Source organism: Puntigrus tetrazona, chromosome 2, assembly GCF_018831695.1.
Source record: "Puntigrus tetrazona isolate hp1 chromosome 2, ASM1883169v1, whole genome shotgun sequence".
Taxonomy (NCBI): domain Eukaryota; kingdom Metazoa; phylum Chordata; class Actinopteri; order Cypriniformes; family Cyprinidae; genus Puntigrus; species Puntigrus tetrazona.
Window position 1 is genome coordinate 995,768 of NC_056700.1, and position 19,933 is coordinate 1,015,700.

A 19,933-nucleotide genomic window follows, 5' to 3' on the forward strand; every position below is an offset into this window, starting at 1 on the left:
AACTTCAGGCTGGCGCTACATGGTATGACACATTCAAACAGCTTCTTCCGGTTGCTGTGCGGCGCTGAGAGTGAATGGGGAAAGCGAGCAGGCAGCGGCGGTGCCTCCTAGCGTGGACGCGCGGAACGATCCCTGAAGACAGAGCGGGGTCTATCCCAGCCCAGACGCCCCCGTGTGGCCGCAGAGGATATTACATTACGGTAGGAGACCTAGGAGATTGTTTAATTGATGTAAAATACAGTAAAGAAGGCGGTGTTTATTTAAATGTAGCACATGATATCAACCAAAGTGCTGCATATCAGGCATAATAGAAAATAATATAAAGTACAGCACTGCACAGTATTAATAAATAGGCCATGTGAACAACACATATTTAAATATGCACACAAAGTCACCGTTGTGATAAATGTCTTCCATTTACCCTATCGAGGTTAATGTTTCTGATATACACGCAACTGAATTATTAACAGGACAAACCTATTGGCTATTTTCTACATGGCGTGACTTCTGGATTGCTGTGAAATCTACAGATTTTTTTTTTTTTTTTTGAAGTAAACATAGGCTAAGCATTCTCGTTTGTAATGTTTCAAGATGACTTGACATTAGTAATAAATACAAAATGTCTAAATGTACATATTAAATATGATATATCAAGCATTTGAGGGACTGCATTATGTTTTTCTCCCAACAATAAGATTACAGAACTTTGATAATAAATCAAATATTTAAAAGTAACATTACATAATTTAAACAATTTTCCTGTAACGATTACATTTAAATATTTCAATTCAAAACATTTTAATTCTAACACTCGTTTTAATTTGACTGGAAAATAGCCAAAACTATTGTTCAATTGATGTTTTCCTTTTCTTTTTTCAATTGAATATTTAGATTTAATAAAAGTTATTACTGTTTTTTATAGTGTGTTTTGTAAGTTATTATGTGTTCTGTAATAAAAAAATTAAATATATTATTATTTATTATTTTCATTAAATTTTTATTTCATTAATAAATTATTTATCTAAGAAAAGTTACAAGTTTGAATCAACAAGCGAGTGAAAGAAAAGTCTCTTTAAGACTATAGTCTTTGATGATAAATTTGAGAATTATTCTTTTAGGATTAACTGACTCTGCCCCCAATCCGGATTTCGGTTTCACGAACTTTTATCTTGAAACCAGTGGCACCGGAAGTGAGTTCCAGTTTCGTGGAGTCTGTTCGGGTCCACGTGAGCTCGTAGTTATCGCAATGTGTGACAGAGGACAGATGCTGTGTCTCCGAGATAAAGCGTGAATGTGAGCGTTACGGTGCGTTTATTATTTGGTCATTTTCATAAACATTACGTCCCTTTTTTTTGCCCTTGATCTTTGGGTGTTTTTAACAAACATTGAATCGCGCCATTAACGTGACCGTTATTTAACCTCGTTAAGTCGGTTCACATGTCGCATATGGCACAGTGAAAGCTTGTTTAAATTCCCAAGAATACAATTAGATTGTATGTGTTGGACTGCTGCGTATTACGAGCCACAGAGTGGGCATTAGAGAGAGAAAATGTATGAAATAAACAACTGTGTGTGAGCGGGACTAGGATCAGTGTCAGTTGAGGTTTAACAGGTCACCTGGTCATAAAAAAAATGTATACGCTTATGATATATTCATGTAATTTGTGTCTATTTCAGGTTGGACCGGTGAAGTGGAGAATAGGCTGTAGTTGAGATCCAGAGGGATTATGGCATCATGACTGAGGAGCTGTTCAGAAACACACAGGTGTCCATGAAGGTGGCTGCTTTGCGCTTTGTGGACTTGCCACTGTCAGTCTATTGCTCCCTTCCACAGGTAAAGAGACCAGCAGTGGGGTTGTTTTCTTAACTTGCTGACTCCAAGCTCCCAAAAGTTGCTTTTTAAATCTAGGGGTTCAGGTATGTAAATGATCATTTAACACATTATAATATTATTAAAGGGTTTATATGCAGTGCTGGGTCCAACCCGATTACTGCAATCTAGATCATGTAATCAATGGTTACACTTCATTTTTTTGAAGGTCGTCTTTGTTACAGTGTAATTATACATTTAAATGCTGAGTAATATTCATTATCTTTGGTTAGGATGAGGGACTGAGGATTTAGGGTTAGTTGCATGTAATTATGCATGGTTTACTCTTTAGTACATGCAACAAAGATGCCATAAAATAATGTGTAATTTGGTTATACTGCATTTTAAGTAACTCATTATCAGACTAGTTACTTTTTTATTGATAACATTATTACACATTATTCACATGACATGCAGATAAACGGGTATAATATTTCATATTATTTATTAGTTGTTTTATTTTAAGATAGCTTTTTTATGCTTTATTAGCTTTTCATAAACCCACAAACCTTGTGCAGTTCCTTTCCAGTTTGGGAAACTGTTAATATATATATATATAAATACATATATATATTATGGATGGATATATATTTTTTACACATACATACATACATATGTGAAAATTTAGATTTTTTTTTTTATTGGTAATATGTTTTGTTTTTATGCTTAAAAATATTTGTTTTTTCACCAGCTTGCCAATGTTTTTGATCTTAATTTTTCCCTTTTTCGATCAATAAAAGTATAAAAGTGCCGCTGTTATATTTCAGTCAATATATTTGCTATATTTTTGAAGTCTTCTCAAGAAATATGATAGCTTTGTTTGATGAAAAAAATCCACATTTGAGTTTAAACGATTTGCTGCAATTTTTCTCCCATCCACTGCTTTCCATCAACGGCTTTCAGATCTCACTCAGTGTCATTATTCAGTCCGAAATAGGATAAGCTGCATAGCAGTGCTTCATGTAGCAACCGGGATAAATAACACAGTGTTGTTTGCTAATAATAGGCAGTGTTGCGTGTGTTACACGGTGTCTTTTTGAGAGTTCCTCCGTTTTTTTTTGTTTTTTTTGGACATGAGTTTTTGCTCTTTAACAGTGTTTAGGTCATTCACACAGTATTGTGTCTTCTAATAAATCTTGTGCATGTCTTTTGCTCGGTAGATCGGGTCGCTCAAGCCAATCACCGCACGCCTAACTAAATGCCAGGCAGTCAATTCCAGTCATGTAATCCCTGCTGTCACCCTGTCTGACTGTCTCACCCTCGCCCTATCTGCATTTCTCACTCTGATCTCTGTGCCTTGAGCTGAGCGGGTGATCTAGAGTTAAACATTGCCTTATGTCTCTCCATTCCCTCACTGAGCAGGTGAGTCTGAGCACCGGCACCAAGAAGCTCTTTGCCGCCACTGCCTTCGGCGCAGTCTCCCTCATCTACCTCGCCCGGCGCTTCAGGAGGAGGAAGGGCAAGAAAAAAGCCACTTCGTCTGTAGAGCTCGAAACATTTGAGTTGCTCAGCACTGCCCCCTTGAAAAAAGGTAAATCTAAATGTATCACTTTTACTCTACAAGAAGTATTATTACATTATTTCATGAGAAATGTGTACTGCTACTGCATTCTAACATTTGGGGTCAGTTACATTATTTTAAAAGTAATTCATACTTTTGTTGTATGTATATATATATATATATATATATATATATATATATATATATATATATATATATATATATAAATTCTATGTAGGTGTTAAAGTTTCCACAAAGATGTTTTACTGACCTCAAACTTTTCAATGGATTGTATATTATTTTAAAGTATTTTTCTAAAACTTTTTTATATATATATAGATATAGATATATATATAGATATAGATATAGATATATATAGAAATAGATAGATATACATTTATTTGTCTTTGTATAATGGCTTTTTTTGTTTTTGTCCCCCAGAGTCTGAGTGTCTAAATCTGCTTTTAAACTCAAAGAACTGCTACACGTGTAATGTGGTGTCCAATGGTAGTCTGTTCAGCAAGCTTTCCAGCTCCCTGCCTAGCCTGGCCTCCGTAAGCAACCTGATTTATCATCATCATCTTCGGATAGTTATATAATATATCTGTGAAATCTTGTCAAATGTCACATCTTTTCTCAGATGAGGAGCAGGCACTCCTCCAGTAGCTCCACCTGCGCTAACGACTCCAGTTGTTGGGATGGAGCAGGAGACGACGGCGAAATCTGTAGCCTGCTCAACATCCCCGTTACCACTCCAGAGAACCTCTACCTGATGGGTAAAAACATCATTCCTAATTCTCATGTCCTAAATCGAAGTGGCTTGTCATATGTTAATCACTGTGTTCGCTTTAAGCATCATTTATGTAAACACATTTGATGAAAGGATATTAAAAGATACTGATCGTGTATGTTCACAGTCATAAATGTCGTTTAGGTATTCATTTGCTCCACATGATAGTAGCTGTCTTTTCCACAGGAATGGAGTTGTTTGAGGAAGCCCTGCGGCGCTGGGAACAGGCTCTAACGTTCCGCAGCAGGCAAACAGAAGATGATGAGAACTATGCGTCTGTGAAACTGGGAGCTGGAGATGCCATTGCAGAAGAAAGCATGGAGGTATTACTCTCCAACCACTTTGGTTCTCAGTAGGGATGGGGGATATTTTCCTAATTTCGTATTTATTCATTTAGTAACAAAACATGACGTGTGACAGAGTTGTTTTTGTTGCCGAAATTGAGCAAAACGGAGAATATTGTGTCTGCACTGCTGAACGTAAGCAGTATGTTCATGTTTGGACTGTGATTCCTTGCTCACATAACCTAGTATTCTAATAATCATTTTTACTGTTTTTTTATTAGGATATAATCAGTGTAGAATTCATCAGAAAGCTGGAGTCCCTGCTACAGAGAGCCTATCGGCTCCAGGAAGAATTTGAGGGAGCTCTGGGGATGACAGAACCTTCAACACATCCTAATAATGGTAAGCTGAAGAAAATTGATGACTGTGTGGAAGTGAACGATTGATCTTATGTAACAATAATCACTGGGCAAGGCTCTGTGAACTATAACGGTACTCTATAAATTGATTTTTTTTTTTATTGATACGTGACTGGTTAAAGTATGGCATAAATAATGCCCCTTGCGTTGTGTTTTATTAGATAAACCATAACTTCTCATTGATCAGTATTTATTGTTTAAACTATGTAGGCAGAAATGAATTACAAAGGGAAAAAAATAAGAGACTGAAGTGTCCCAGAGGCCTCTTTTGACAAATAGCACATACAACAGCAACTGATTGTGGAACTAAAATAGCCATCAGCAAATTATATTGTACTGTACGTGCGCAGCCAAATTGTTCTAACCGCATTTACTATGATCAGTACACTGGCAAATGCATCTTAGATTTTTGGCAACACTGGGCCGGTCCATGTCAGAAAATAAACAGATGAAACAGAACAACAGCCGGAGATCACAACATTAGGAGCCTGCTCGTGTAAAGGAAACATACTTCATTCCCAGTTCTTAGATTTTACATTTTTTGAATCAGAAATTGAACATGCTTGTATATTAAAGCATTGCAGAGATTTAAGTTTAAATTTAAGACAGTTTCGTGAATTCAATTATAAATACTCACCTTTCAAAATATGTCGGGTTTTTTTGCCAAATACCTTTATTTTCATACTTCGCTCTGCATCTTTCCAAAGGTAACATTTGGTTTGGTATATTTGCTTTATGCCTCGTTTCCTGTCTACAGCATTCCCATGCGTATGAACGCATACGTAGAAGTTGGAGCCAGATATCAGCAACATTATTTGATAATTGTGAACGTTATGACAACTTGGCTGCAGGTGTGAACAAACTGTTTCTAATTGAGTTTTATTCACGCAAAGCTGTGACGTTCTTTCTGCTGCGGAACACAAAGGGTGTTTTTGAAGGTTTTTTTCAACCGTTTTATTCCATGAACATCAGCGCAATCCAAAACAACCACAGAACCACTGATGTTCATTTTATGAGGGAGAATAAAATAGCATTTTTGAGTGAACTATGCCTTTTAGGTTCTTCAAACGAGGAAACGGACACAGCGGCTGTGCAATTTTGCACGTTCTGCTTTACGCAGCGACACCTGCTCCGTATCGCTGAGGCTCAGCTCGTGTTCTGCATCTAAATAAAGCAGCTGGTCACGGTCCAAAGTTCTTTCCTTACAACTGTTTACAGGTCTACCTTTTACCCACTCCCCGGTGCACATGGCTCAACGCACTCCATTCGCACCCTTCCACATGCAAACCATATAAACGCATTCGCCCTTCAGTTGCGTTCAGCAGCTGAATCTCTTTATGCAGTCGGCTGTTTTGGGAATAGACAAGTTCACTCACCCAATGCGAGATAAGGGCACTTCAGTGTAATCTTCCCTCATTTCCTGTGACAGATAAGCACATGGATCTCTCCGTGCGGGAGGACTTGGAGGACACCTGTCTGAGGGATTCAATCAGCATCGCCTCAACGGATTCCTTCGTCTCTGCCGCAGAGGTGAGAGGGAAGTCTTTGTGCCAGTCAGCTTGCTGGACAGTTTGAAGTTTGAGAGGTTACTGTACATCAGACCTTTTATTTCTTATAAGATCCAACATGGAAATGTTATTTGGGTTATTACCATGGTGTTAGACTTGCGTTTCTTCATTTATCACGCTAAATACAGCTTTAAAGTAATCCCTGATGTTACCATGGAATTGTGAGAGTACCTTAAGGGTAATGAGCTTATATAATTTAAATCTGTCCCCCGTTTCTTTATTTAAGACACTGTTGTCTGTAGACAAATGGACATCAACCTTATATGGTTTATATGTAAGAAATATACAAACCTTTATAAAATGACTCAAATGACTTGAAAATCTTGTGATTTGATTTAGTTATCAGAGCACAGAGAGATGAGGAGTGCCCATGTGCTGGGGTCATTGTGTCATCATCTTTTCTATGAGGATGCCCTGCAGATGGCAGAGGAAGGGAAGATCTCCTGTCGAGTGTTACGGTGAGTCCAGTACCACTGGCCAATTAGAAACTTGTAGTTCAGTAAAGTTGAGTATTAAATAAATGCATTAATACACACGGTAGTCCATTTTTCAATTCATATAGGTTATCAGACTAACTATAGATAATATCATGAACTAGATGCTTTAACATAGTATGTTCAGAGGTACATGTGCATTAGATGTTGCTTATTTAAACTGATTTGAAAGTATGAACAAAGTATGATTTGTTTTATAGATCTGTTTAGTTGCGCACATTTTTGAATTTTGATTTTCTTCTTTTTTTTTTTTTTTTTAACAGAACTGAAATGTTGGAATGTCTCGGAGACACTGACTTCCTGGCAAAGCTGCACTGTATACGCCAGGCGTGCCAGGTAGTTTTTTTTTTTTTTCTCATGCCCTGAAAGTACCACACTTTTGTAATGAGTTTTGCGAGATTTAGACCATTAATTGCTATGTAATTATACTGTAAATATGTTATTGCACTGCATGGACTGGTTACTGTGAAGTATTTTGTTTTGTATATACCTTTACCAGTTGTTGCAATGTTTTGAATATATTGAAAAAGTGGATGGCGGGATGGTTATTGCATTTGTTTTAAGTAGTCAAGTTAAACAGTTCATGTTAATGGTCTAGCAGTGGGAAGATTAATTAGCAGTCTGTGGTCCTGTCCCAAATGGTCTGCATAACAAAACCAGCCCAATTGATACTCAGAAGTATCCCAATCATGGCTCAGTTTCACTTCGGCAGACAATGGCCATTAAAATCACACCCAAATTCCTCTAAAAAAGACTGACAGGAGGTCCCACTTTTGGTCAGAGTCTCATTCAGATAGGCAAGCTGTTTCGCTTTAACCTTCAGACTAAAAAACAACCCACTGCAGCAGCATAAAAGTAGCCCAATTCGTTGGAAAAGCTTGCTGGACTTCCTCCATGTCCATCCTTTTGTTACGTAATGCCACTTTGATTGTTGGGTTGAAGTCTGCTGTGGTGCTCACAGAACAGCAAGGGTGAAACTTTATAGATACACATCATGTGTGGGGAAAAACTTATATTGTATTTCAATTCAGGTCATCTTATGTGAAAGAGCAACTAGAGCATTCCTGGCTGACATAGGAAAGAGGATATTATCTTCAATAATTGTTAAAGCAAGGAAGGTGAGTGTCTGTTTTTTCCGTTCCATGTGGTCACACATGTCCCCAACCCAACTGATGTGTTGTGTGGTTTGCAGAGCCCAAAGAGATTTGAGGAGGTGTTTGAAGAAATGATCTGCTTTCTGGAGCAAACAGACCATTGGGAGAACACAGAAATTGAGCTTTCTGCAAGAGGGGTGAGCCATGTCTTACACAGATACAAGACCTGACCTGGATATTAAATGGTTTTTTAATGTTTATAACTTTTTTTTTTTACTCCAGGTTAAACATTTGAACTTCTTTGACATTGTTCTTGACTTCATCCTCATGGACTCGTTTGAGGATCTTGAGAATCCACCTATTTCTATTCAAAATGTGGTCAACAATCGATGGCTCAACAACTCCTTCAAAGAGACCGTGCGTACAGAACCTCATTAGATCTAACATCAGCAAAATCACAATTCAGTTCCAAATTATTTAATAAAGCTGTATTTTATCATTGTAGGCCGTTGCATCAAGTTGTTGGTCTGTTCTGAAGCAGAAGAGGCAACATATGAAGGTATTGTTGGAAATGTAAATGATTTGAGTGTTATACCGGACAGCTAGACTTGAAAGCTTTGAATAAAATAATTTTGTTAATATTTTATATTGTGTGTACAGGTTCCAGATGGCTTCATTGCCCATTTCTATGCAGTGTGTGAACACATAAGTCCCGTCTTGGCCTGGGGGTTTCTAGGCCCTAAAAGTTCCCTGAACGATTTCTGCTGCTTCTTCAAGGTAAGCTGAAATTGAATGAACTATGTGTCTCTTAAAGCGTATGTGCTATGACTAATAAAGTGGATGTTTGGTTCATGTGCGAGTTTTGTAGTCTGAACTGAGACTGTTACGTCAATCTGTCACCTCATTTAAAAGCTTATGGACTTATAATAAAACTGACAATTGGAAAGCTGAGAATTTACTTTTGCAGGACAAATTTTGAAAGGACCGGTGATCTGTATCCAGTGATCTATATCCAGTTTGTTTAGCTGGCCTTCTACACATTGTTGTATTGGAACCAACAATCATTAACTTAAGTCATTAACGATCCAAGTGTTTTGTTAGAAGAAACGCTGGTGTTTGTCCATGAAACTGAACATAGACCATGCTTTGTCCATGGAGTCAGGTCCTGATTCTGGGTGGCCACTTTCCTGTAGTTTAGCTCTAAGCCAATCCAACACACCTGCACGGAGGTTTCAGATAATCCTGAAAACCCTGAGTAACTGTTTCTGTTGTCTCTAAATAGGGTTAAAGCTAAACTCTTTAGGGTTGGATACACTTGTTTCAGGTAGCAACCATGTTCATGGAGCAACACTGTCCTGCAGAGTTTAGCACCTGGACCAGCTAATAAAGGCTTTTGGCCTTGATGGAAACGTTCAAACATTTGTTGGAGCTGGCTAGAGCTAAGCTCTAGGAAGGTTTAGGGCCCCTGGTCCACAGTGAGTGTCCTGTGTGCATCTTTGGATCAAAGTAGGGTGTTCAGTTCACTTTCATGCAAACCAACTTCTCCAATCTGCCTGACTAGAATTTGCTAGTGACCTTGAAAAGCTTAATTCAGACGAATTTCCCTATGACCCTGTTTCTTTAAGTATGGTGCCCATGATTGTTCTCATTCCAAAGTGAGAAAAGCTTGGTTCTTCAGGGGCATGATTGGACATCCCTGTATAAAAGATTCTACAATCTCTTCATTCAAGTAAAGTTCTTCTAGGTCCCGTCTTGCAGAGTTTATGCCAAAACCCTGATCAAACTTGCCCACCTGTCATTTTTAAGACCTGAATTAGCTTGCTCAGGTGTCTTTTGATTGGAGATTCAGGGTAGTGGCTCTCTATGGCTGGATTTGAAGAACCCTGGGTAGACTATAATAGGTCTTCGCCAGACTTAATACTGATGACCAAGGGGTCTGTTGGGTATATTAGTCTCCAATGTCCACTTTGTTGAATTTACAAAGAAATTCAGAAAAAAAATGTTTATTGTTTGTTCACAGGAGCAGGTGCTATTCTTCATGAAGGACATTTTTGATCTGGATAAAGTGCGTTACTCTAGTCTGGACACTCTGGCTGAGGACATATTGCACCTGCTTCACAGACGTTCGGAGCTGCTTCTTGCCTATGTAGGCACCGATATCATCTGTCACCTAAATGGCTGTAGTGGCACACCTTTGCATCTGCTACCAAGTGCTTTGCTGGAGGCACAGGTTCAGTGAGCTACATCCGTCTCATCCTCCACATTATGACTCGTCTTCCAAGTCATTATTAGTGCCATGTTAATGCAGTATAGTCTGTCGTTATTTAAATGAAGCAGGTAAAAAGGGACAATGTATTTTAATATGCCTTTCATGTGGTGTTCCAGTAGCTTTTTTTTTTACTTTAAAAAAGATTTGCACAACAAATGACTTTTTGGGGTCCTTGATGTTTTAAAAATTGAAAGCTTTCACTGTTGTATTTTCATAGTTCTGACAAAAAGGATGTTATTCGTAAGAGATTAAGTCACATGTAGGTCACTTAGTCAAAACTTTTTATAGGAATTAAATGTTCAACACTGGCCATGAATTCAATTTAGACTTCTTTACTCTTGTTGATGCTGTTAATTATGTTGAACAGCTGGCTGTTATGAATTTAAATCATTTCATCAACTACTACAAATCGTACTTGTGACAAAGTTCAAACATTTGATGTATTCTGTAACGATGTGGAGTTGAAGCTGTATTGTTAAGCCAGTATTAAGCCTGTATTAGTTGAACACTGAAATCACTAAGTGACAAAATAAAAATCTTAAAGCCAATTTTAATGATTACAATTTTATTGATGACAATGGCAACAGTCTTTAACATTTCAGACCAACAAGTTTCAGCAAAAATCAAAATTACATTCAACAACTTTTAACAGTTCATGATAGTTTTACCTCAAAGGCATGCTCCAAATTTCTCAGATAGCCTCCGATTTTCTCTTCGTTTTTAGACCCCCACGAATTCTGTTGTGAACAATTTGCTCAAAGGAAACATCTTGCATGCATACAAAACGATATGCAGCAATGGATAAAGACTAGGTTTAAAGCAACTCTGTTTAACAAACAAAAACCAGCCTGGCAAATGTCTACTGAAAAGAAAAAAAAAGTTCCTGGTCATGGTCCACCTGTACAGCATTGATGCACATAAAATCCCTACACTTATCAACAAAAGGCAAAGAATGTACTCAAAACATTTCATAGAACCATTAGTCAACCAATAATACAGAGGCATATAACTACATTTCTATAATCAAAGCTAACTGGCATCACCCTAAACTAACAATAACATTGACTTTGCAATGACAGATTCCTCAGGATTTTGTTTTTACCTTATAATTGGAGCCCTTGAACAGTCTACGTTCAGCGGAGGGACAGACTCAAAGGATTCCTCCTTACGGACAAACTAGCTCAGGACCTGATTCTACGAACTACGCCTGCAGCATCTTCAACACTGTGAGTGAGAATGAAGGCAGCAATGTGGGACAAACATTAGCACTACAGAGGGGCAACAAGAAAGCTTGCAAACCAATGAAACATGAGCATACATACAGTATACGTCATTTATCAGTGAGTGCATTCATAGAGCTAACTCTGGATCATTTTGCATCTGCATGCATTGTGTAAGAGTAGAACAGAACCACACTAAACAGACTTACCAGGAAGCTAACAAATGAGCAAATCAAAATCACATTTGTTTCAATTAGAAAAAAAAAAAAAAAAAGCATAATTCTAGTTAGATTTCAACAGAGGAAAACATTTGTGAACTACAGGTCAAGGCCATGCAATTCATATGGAAAAAAAAAAAGAATACATACGTCTAAGAGATCTTAATTCTGACATGTGATGTACGTCAGTCTATCTACTATGAGAGACATCCTTCATTTAAACAGCGGCACAAATTGACCTCAGTTTCAAAGGTGAAAAGCATTACACTAGATCACAGGTTCAATTTCTTAGGATACTCTTACCTGTGTTATTGCTGCAGAACCTAAGGTGCAAGGTCAGGGATGACACTGCAAGATTAGACATTGCACTGCTCACTAATGAACAGTCGAAATAAAAAAAACTTGCATCAAATCGACAGCCTCAATGACCTTAATCACAAACAGGTCAGGCACAGATTTAGAAATAGGACATTAATACTAATTAACATTTGAAAGAGGCCATTTGCTGACGGTCTTAATGGGCTATGCAGCATATGAAACACTTGTCAATTCACAAAAAGACAATTTACATGTCTAGTCAATGTTAAACCACACATTCGCAGATGGAAAAAGTTGCCGTGCCTACAGACGGACTGACTTGAGCACAGTGGTACAGTTCACAGTTTCATAGGAGAAGTCTGAGAGACAAGTCTTAAATGACTAAAGCAGGTGTCAACATGGCAATGTCTCAATTTGTAAATATCACACAATGCTGTTATGGCAAAAAAAGTAACAGTCCAATGTGAAATAGGGTCAGGTCATTATTATCTTGAACATGTCAAATCAAAATTACAGCCCTGACATACTTACCCAAAAAAGGGCAACATTTAGCGATTTATATACATTGCGTTTCATTCGGTCAAAGACAATGCATTGACAGCAAAAAACAAATTGGGCCGCAAAATCATGTACATTTTGTACTTACAGTGGAGAGCTCATTTCACTGGTGAAGGAGGCCAGAGTCTCCAAAAACCTATAGGCCTATATTGGAGGAATGCTTAGACAATGGGGCAGACAAAAAAGTAGTCCATGTTCGCATTCGAGCTTTTTTTAATCGTATCAAAATGGTTTTTAAAATGCCAGCAATATTGGTAGAAATATATACACAATTTGTCGATTTTAGACATGTAAAATATAGGATGGGGACAAGTAATTTCGCAAGACATAACTGTTGATCAGAACACTTGACCTGCCCTGTAAAAAAGCAGCAAACTTGGAGAACAAACTAAAATACTTGCAACATGATCGCAGTCACAATATAAAAAGGAACAGTTTATGTAAAGACGCATACTTGCTTACCGCCTTCCTAATCTTGCCTGTGAGGGAGGAAATGTCTCTCATTAACAGTGCACACTACCTCAACAAACCAGGTAAAAATGCAATACAAGAATGAGCAACACTACAGCACTGAAGAGTTATTGCATGAGTCACATACCTTGCCAACACCAAGCCACCTTGCCTTAGATAACCTGCCTACACCTACATCCACAGCAATGACCAGTTAAAAAAAATGCAGCATAAAAACAGAGCTGTCCATGTGTCAAACAAGCAATGTCAAATGATCAATGATCTCTTACTTGTGACTTTAAAATAGACCAGGAATCAAACTAAAAATCAAGGGTAATAAGACAGTTGAAAGAAGAAAAAAAAAAACTAAAAAAAAAAAAAAACAAGAGCAACATTTTTGTTCCGGAAATCTGCATACCACCCCCAATATCCAAAACAGGAAATTAAATTTTTACAAAACATTCCCCACTTTTGCACCCCACTTACCAACACAGGAGGTTTCATTGTTTTATTGCAAAACACAACAGGCATATCATATTAAAACTGAGATGATTTACATGGAAAATGACTAAAGTTTAGTCTCAGAACTACATGAAATACAGGAGATACAGGAGCTGGAATGACCAAAATTACCTGACTAAAAACAAACCGTTCATTTACAAGAGTGGCAAAACAAAAAGGAAAAAATTATATATATATATATTTATACTTGACTTTGGAGCTGGTCTGCGATCTAGCTTAAACACTCAAACCAATGAAATAAAGATCTTCATCATGGCGTCTGCATCCAAACATTTAACAAAGGTTTTTTCTGACAATGTAGCATTTACTTTATGTCCACTTCACATTACTGGCCCTGTGCAGAAGAAATACATAAGAAATACACAACATGTTAAGAGCAGAAACATTTATCCAACACCCTCCCAAAAAAAAAAGATAAAAAGCCTGTTTGAGGAGGAAAGAGTTTGGTTATGTGTCGTATCGATGACTCTTCTGGAAACCTGCTGAACCTGTCGAAGTAAATGTTATGGGGGGAAAAAAAGAAAGGGGGAGGGGACATGTACACATGCACATCAAGTGAAGAGAGCAAAAGGCAAAGAGCCGAGTGTTTTAATGGGAGTGTACCTGCTGAGCCTGGGGTGCAGCTCCCATCGCCTGAGGGGCGCCTTGGCCATAGTAAGCTGCCTGCTGGCGGTAGTATTCTGCCCACGCTGCACTGTAATCTGGCTGACCTCCCGGCTGAGACGCCGCTGCCGCTGCAGCCGCCTGAGGTGCAGCTTGACCTGAAATGAAATAAAACCCAGAGCATTAAAGATGGTCTGGGCCTCTCGCTAAATCACCACTACGGGTTTAAGGATAAATTCCTCGATGGCAATGTTTGTAAGAGGGGGAACGACCCCGGCCACGCTACCTCCAAGTGGCGGGACAGAAACCCGCTACTTTACTCTAGGGCAGCCGAGACAACAGCAGCTCTACTGCAGAGGACTGTGAAAGAGCTGCAGCTGCCCCATACTTTCAGAAATAAAAGCTATTTCATCTATGACATCTCACCTTGTTTCTTATAGTACTCTTCCCATGCCTTTGTGTAGTCCTGCTGAGGCTGTCCTTGACCTGACGAGAGGAGATTAAACCGGAATTAATCATGAGCTTAAACGTTTACTCTGAAATTAACATTACTGACATTTCAGGTAAAAACATGCAACTATACTACATGCCAATCTACCACCAAATTCTTAAAACACAAAAAAATACATTACAATAACAACAGTTCATGAAGAATTACTTGGCATTAAAATTTAAACAATTTTATAATATTTACAAGTACAACTGGCATTGAAACAGACACAAATTTGAAAAGGTGTACATATTTATCCATTACATACATATACAAAACTGAGCAGTACAATCTTATTCATGGTTTTTCGGTGTGTTAATCCTACTCTATCTGAGACACTACAGCTCCTCATTCTGAACAGCAGGGTTTGAGACCAATATTTCAGTGGACAAGCACCAAAGACAAAACTCCCACGCCACTAATTTGCCTGGCTAGACTCCAAAAAGTAAAACAGGACTGATTGGCTATTCAAGCCCTGCTGCTATTTACCCTGATCTCTCAAAGAAAATAACCTCAAGCTACATTTGGCAAAATATTTATACCCAATTTCTTGTAATATTCCTCCCAGGCCTTGGTGTAATCTGCCTGTCCACTTTGACCTGGAGCTTGCGGGTCACCTGTTAAAAATGGTACAATTTGAGAAATTGAGAACCATTCTTTTAAAGGCTGCAGAAAGTCCTCCACCTGACTGGGTGGCTCGCTTTGCACAAACAGGTCGAGTGTCTCAGAAAATGCCCTGTCCATGTGTGCTAGTCGAAAAAGGCCATCCCAGAACTACTTTTAAAGACCATTGGAAAAAGCAACATTGTACTGTGCAGTGATGGCTACGCTGAAAGGCTACTAAGTACTAGTGTACAACAGACAACAGTACATCTAGAGTATAGGGAGGGTGACAGTTTTGTGGAGTGCAGGTTTACATATCTAAAAAGGAGTACCTTGTCCATTGGTTTGGGATGTGCCAGGGGCTGCCGACGTTGGTGTCATGGGGCCCTGGGGCTGCTGCTGGTACTGAGAATAATAGGCTGCCCATGCGGCAGCATTAGCATCAGCTGCAGCTTTATCTGCTGAACAAACAACAGCTTAGCCCGTTATATTTTTCCTCCAACAGGCAACTGAAGCAGCATTAAACAATGAAACAATGAAAACTGGAAAATCTGAATATCATTCTGAACTAAACCTAGTTAACGCTTAAAACTTACTGGGATCTGGCTGTCCTTGCTGCCAATGAGGATATCCGTTGCCCCAGCCTTGAGGCTGGTATGGTGCTGGGGGACCACTGAGAATAAAAATTAAAATACAAGTTCACCACAAGATGAAAAGGAACTTAAAAACCCAGTAAAAAGACTGATAAATGCATCAAACATTGACGAGGAGAAGGTACTTACTGTGGTCCAGGAGGGCCCTGACCATAGGGCCCAGGGTTGTATGGGCCCATGGGAGCAGGTGGTCCTGGTGGACCGGGAGGGCCGTGAGAAGGACCTCCATGGGGCCCAGGAGGACCATGAGGACCACCCATAGGGCTAACTGGACCCTATGACAAACATTTTTTCAATAAATCATGCAAAAAGCAATAAAAAACTTGCAACATTTTGTTAGGCCTAATGGACCACAATACTTACTCCAATCTTTTCCTCGACTAACTGTCTGGCGTAATCAATCTGTTGGGGTGATCCACGGACTGTAAAGATCTTTATATTAGGGTCTGAATTAGGTGGAGGGTTTCTTTGTAACTCTATCCTGGCTCCTGACTGCTGGCTGATGTTCTTAATGGTTTCACCGCCTAGAGGGGAAAAAAAAATTTTATAATTTTTTTATCAATTCAGGTAATGTAAAAATATCACTTTAAAAGGCAAAGCAAAAAGTAACCTTTGCCAATAATGAGGCCTGTCTTCATGGTAGGCACAGTGAAAGTGAATTCCTGCAGGCCTCCAGGAGGGCCCATGTTCCAGTTTCCCTGTCCACGGCCCCTCCCTCTGCCCCCGTGACCAGGGGGGCCCCCGGCCTGCACACTTCTCAGCAGGTCAGATATGATATCTGCTGCATGCTGTGACCTGTCTGGAGGCCCCATAATCTGAGCGATCCTCTCTGGTGTGGAGCCATCATCTTAAGCAAAACAACAAGTATGTGTGTCAAGGGCTGGTGTGTTAAATGCTATGCTTACTTCCTTGGCTATTTTCACTATAAAGACAATAAAGTTTTTTTTCTTTTATATTAAAGAAAACTTCAAATTTGCATATTATTATGCACCTGGTTTGAACTGAATCCTCACACCAGTGTCATTCTGAATCTTCTTGATCATTTCACCATTCCTGCCAATCACAATCCCCACTGCAAACCTTGGCACGGGAACCTAACGCAATAGCAAAAAAAGAAAAATTCAGTCAATGGTCTTTTAAAATTCCATTTCAACGTAAATCACAAAACAAAAACAAAAAAAAAAAAAAAAATCAGAAGATAATTAAGCAGTACTAACATCCAGACTGTCTCCACCGCCCACTCTAGAACCATACTCTCCTCTCTGTTCCCGGAAACCCTGATCTCGGATCAGATCCATCACCATGTCTTTAGCTTGCTGTACAGACCAAACAATTCAAGAAAAATTTAATATACAGTCCATAAACTGCAATGATTCAATACAGAACTGCAATGGTTTAAATGTATTTTCTACCTGGACTTTAAAAGGATCGCCAGAGATTCGAAGTGGTTTATCAGCCCCTGTATTTTGGGGTCCATCTTGAATCATGACCATTTTGACCCCTGCACGTTCCTGTAACACAAGTGTTGAGCAATTACATTAATTAAAAAAAAAAACCTGACTTCAAACCAAATAACTGAGAATATCTGGTTTAACCACCTTACCTGTAACTGTTTGATAGTTTCTCCTCCTTTTCCGATGACCAGACCAGCTTTGGAGGCAGGGATCATCATCTCCTGAACAGACATCCCTGGTCCATCATTGTGGTGGAATGCTGGAGATGGTCTACCTTTCTCTACAATCTCTGAGAGCAACCTCTTTGCAGTCCTATAACAGAAAATTATATTTTGATTTCACCTAGTTCTTAAAGAAAAGATTTCTCAACTATGCGAAATATCTGAATGTGCAGAGATACTCACTGGATTGAATCAGGTGAGCCCGTTAATGTCACTGACCTCTCAGGCATGCCACCACTGTCTGTTGGGAAAAGTGCAGAATAAGCATTGCATTTTTTTCTCTCTCCAGAAAGACTGATACAGTCAGGACACAGCAATCTGACTCACCAGGAGCAATCTGTATTTTGCAACCTGAGTCCTGTTGTATTCTTGAAATCTGTTCTCCTCCCCTTCCAATTACTGAAAACAAAGGTTTAATTAAAATTGTATTTTTAATGAGATTTAAATACAAGTCCTCCGAAGCATGTAGCAATGGATTTGCTTTATTCACAAATCGACTTACTGAAGCCAACCATGCCATCAGGAACCTTGAACTCCTCTGATAAGGTCCTGCACAAAGATGTCATAACATCAGAAGAAGAAATGCTAAATTTGTACAAATTACGTGTTGCATTAAATATATTGTTTAAAAGAAATTAAATGGTTACCTTGGTGGGCCACCCATGCCTCCCATTACAGATGAAAAAGCTAGTGAAAAAAAGCATGAACTTATGAGCAACAGACATCTTAAATTGTTAAAATACATATTTATTAGCTAATTAGTTTCTCCCAATAGACAATAACAATGCTTACGATCGCTTGGTGGAACCTTCTTTGTTTCTGGTTGATCTGGAACGAGAAAAAAAAAAAAAAAAACACAGTTAAGACCCAAACAATGCCACTTAAAACATCTAGTACGACTAACTATAGAAGTACTACACACCAGACCAAAACACAAAAACTAAAATTCACCTAATATTTTGTATGCAGAAATAAATGGTGCGTATTGAAGGAATGAATATTATTTAGCCACATGAACTTTGACTAAAATATGGCACTTTAAAAAAAAATAAAAAAGTTTGATTTATGGCATATGCTAGGATTACAAGTTATGAATACCAGTAGATTAATATGGTTCATAATGTGTCTTATGTGGACCACTTCGCACAATAACAAAGCCACTACACGAACACATATGATCTTACCGCCATCTTCAAGAGGTCTTTTCTGTCCTCCATAACCAAACTCATTGGATACTGGAGAGGGGGGTACACCATCACCTCCTATTTTTGCAGCAATCTAAAACAAGTGAAACACCCGGTCAAAACTGTTTTAACTAAAGAGTTTTCAAATAACATTGTACGATTATTACAACAGCGTATCGGTGTGTGGCCTGCACTGTGCCCACGGCTGTCCCGAACAAAAACTAGTACGAGTTATTAGCAGCAAAAATGGAGGAAGTTACACGCGGCTTTTTATACATATGAAAAGAAACACTAACTAAAACGTATTTATTAAAATCCACCAACGTTTAGAAACCTAATTCTAGGTATAAGAAAATGTATATGTATACGTAACTTACAGTTCACGTAAATGCCTAATAATGCGTGGTATAACGTACTAAATTTGCCCTTAGACTTATTGGAACGTGAGCAAAACACACGTATAATTTACAAAACGCATCCTGCTTCAGCTAAGCTATAAAATAAAACTAATAAGATACAATAAAAACGCACACAACGGAAACCTCTTTGTTGCAACGCATCAAGGCCTCGGGTTAGCATGTTAGCTAACGAGCCGATTGCGTTTCGTGTTAATCTTAAAGGCAAACTTGAATATGCGAATTACTTTCGAACGTTTTCAAAGCACTCACTTGTCTGGCTCTCTGAAGGGCGTCTTTAAAAGCATCGTTCATTCCTCCACCGGCGTTTGAGGACGGTGGAGCCACGCTAGAGTAGTCGGCCATGACTGCAGAAACTATCTTCTCGAGCTGAAGGAAGATGGCCGTACGCGCGAGAGTGATGAAGGAAACTGACTGCAGCCGCTTCGATCCTGATTCCACTTCCGGTCGACGCACTATCGCGGAAATAGGATAAAAGTCCCAAGAAGTACTATTGTTTCTGGCCAATGCTGTTTTTACTACAGTTGACACCATAATAATTATATCTCTCTCTCTCTCTCTCTCTCTCTCTCTCTCTCTCTCTATTTATCTATATATCTGTGTACAATATATGTATTGTTATATTTTTAAACAATGTATATAAGAACCTATAGAACCTGCGTGTCATATACTTTACTCATATTTCAGAGGTTGGCTTTTTTTGATAATTGAAAGTATGCATGCAAAATGCTTAT

General features: G+C 38.7%; 2 protein-coding genes across 9 annotated transcripts; one reads left to right on the forward strand and one right to left on the reverse strand.

Moving 5' to 3' along the window:
* The first annotated feature begins 69 nt into the window (after positions 1–69).
* On the forward strand, positions 70–10,837 carry miga1 (mitoguardin 1). 4 transcript variants are annotated; one of them, XM_043257386.1, is made up of 17 exons: positions 70–200; positions 1,678–1,834; positions 3,031–3,093; positions 3,233–3,401; positions 3,813–3,925; positions 4,012–4,147; positions 4,348–4,484; positions 4,727–4,847; positions 6,294–6,394; positions 6,772–6,890; positions 7,190–7,262; positions 7,958–8,044; positions 8,119–8,217; positions 8,303–8,437; positions 8,526–8,579; positions 8,681–8,797; positions 10,041–10,837. In XM_043257386.1, exons 2-17 carry the CDS (start codon positions 1,736–1,738, stop codon positions 10,257–10,259), a joined length of 1,842 nt encoding a protein of 613 aa, XP_043113321.1. In that variant the 5' UTR covers positions 70–200; positions 1,678–1,735; the 3' UTR covers positions 10,260–10,837. The 4 variants fall into 4 exon arrangements, with proteins under 4 accessions (XP_043113321.1, XP_043113313.1, XP_043113335.1 ...); XM_043257378.1 differs by lacking the exon at positions 70–200 and adding an exon at positions 1,162–1,305; XM_043257393.1 differs by lacking the exon at positions 70–200 and adding an exon at positions 1,167–1,293.
* Positions 10,822–19,619, reverse strand: fubp1 (far upstream element (FUSE) binding protein 1). 5 transcript variants are annotated; one of them, XM_043257348.1, is made up of 20 exons: positions 19,452–19,619; positions 18,784–18,877; positions 18,392–18,427; positions 18,247–18,286; positions 18,102–18,148; positions 17,927–17,998; positions 17,783–17,840; positions 17,528–17,690; positions 17,337–17,435; positions 17,142–17,240; positions 16,916–17,018; positions 16,535–16,771; positions 16,288–16,448; positions 16,054–16,199; positions 15,868–15,944; positions 15,604–15,732; positions 15,211–15,285; positions 14,605–14,664; positions 14,179–14,336; positions 10,822–13,909 (listed from the first exon to the last, which is right to left on the reverse strand). In XM_043257348.1, exons 1-20 carry the CDS (start codon positions 19,542–19,544, stop codon positions 13,901–13,903), a joined length of 1,956 nt encoding a protein of 651 aa, XP_043113283.1. In that variant the 5' UTR covers positions 19,545–19,619; the 3' UTR covers positions 10,822–13,900. The 5 variants fall into 5 exon arrangements, with proteins under 5 accessions (XP_043113283.1, XP_043113275.1, XP_043113265.1 ...); XM_043257340.1 differs by having other exon boundaries at positions 10,822–14,336; positions 15,604–15,729; XM_043257330.1 differs by having other exon boundaries at positions 10,822–14,336.
* Positions 19,620–19,933: the final 314 nt, after the last annotated feature.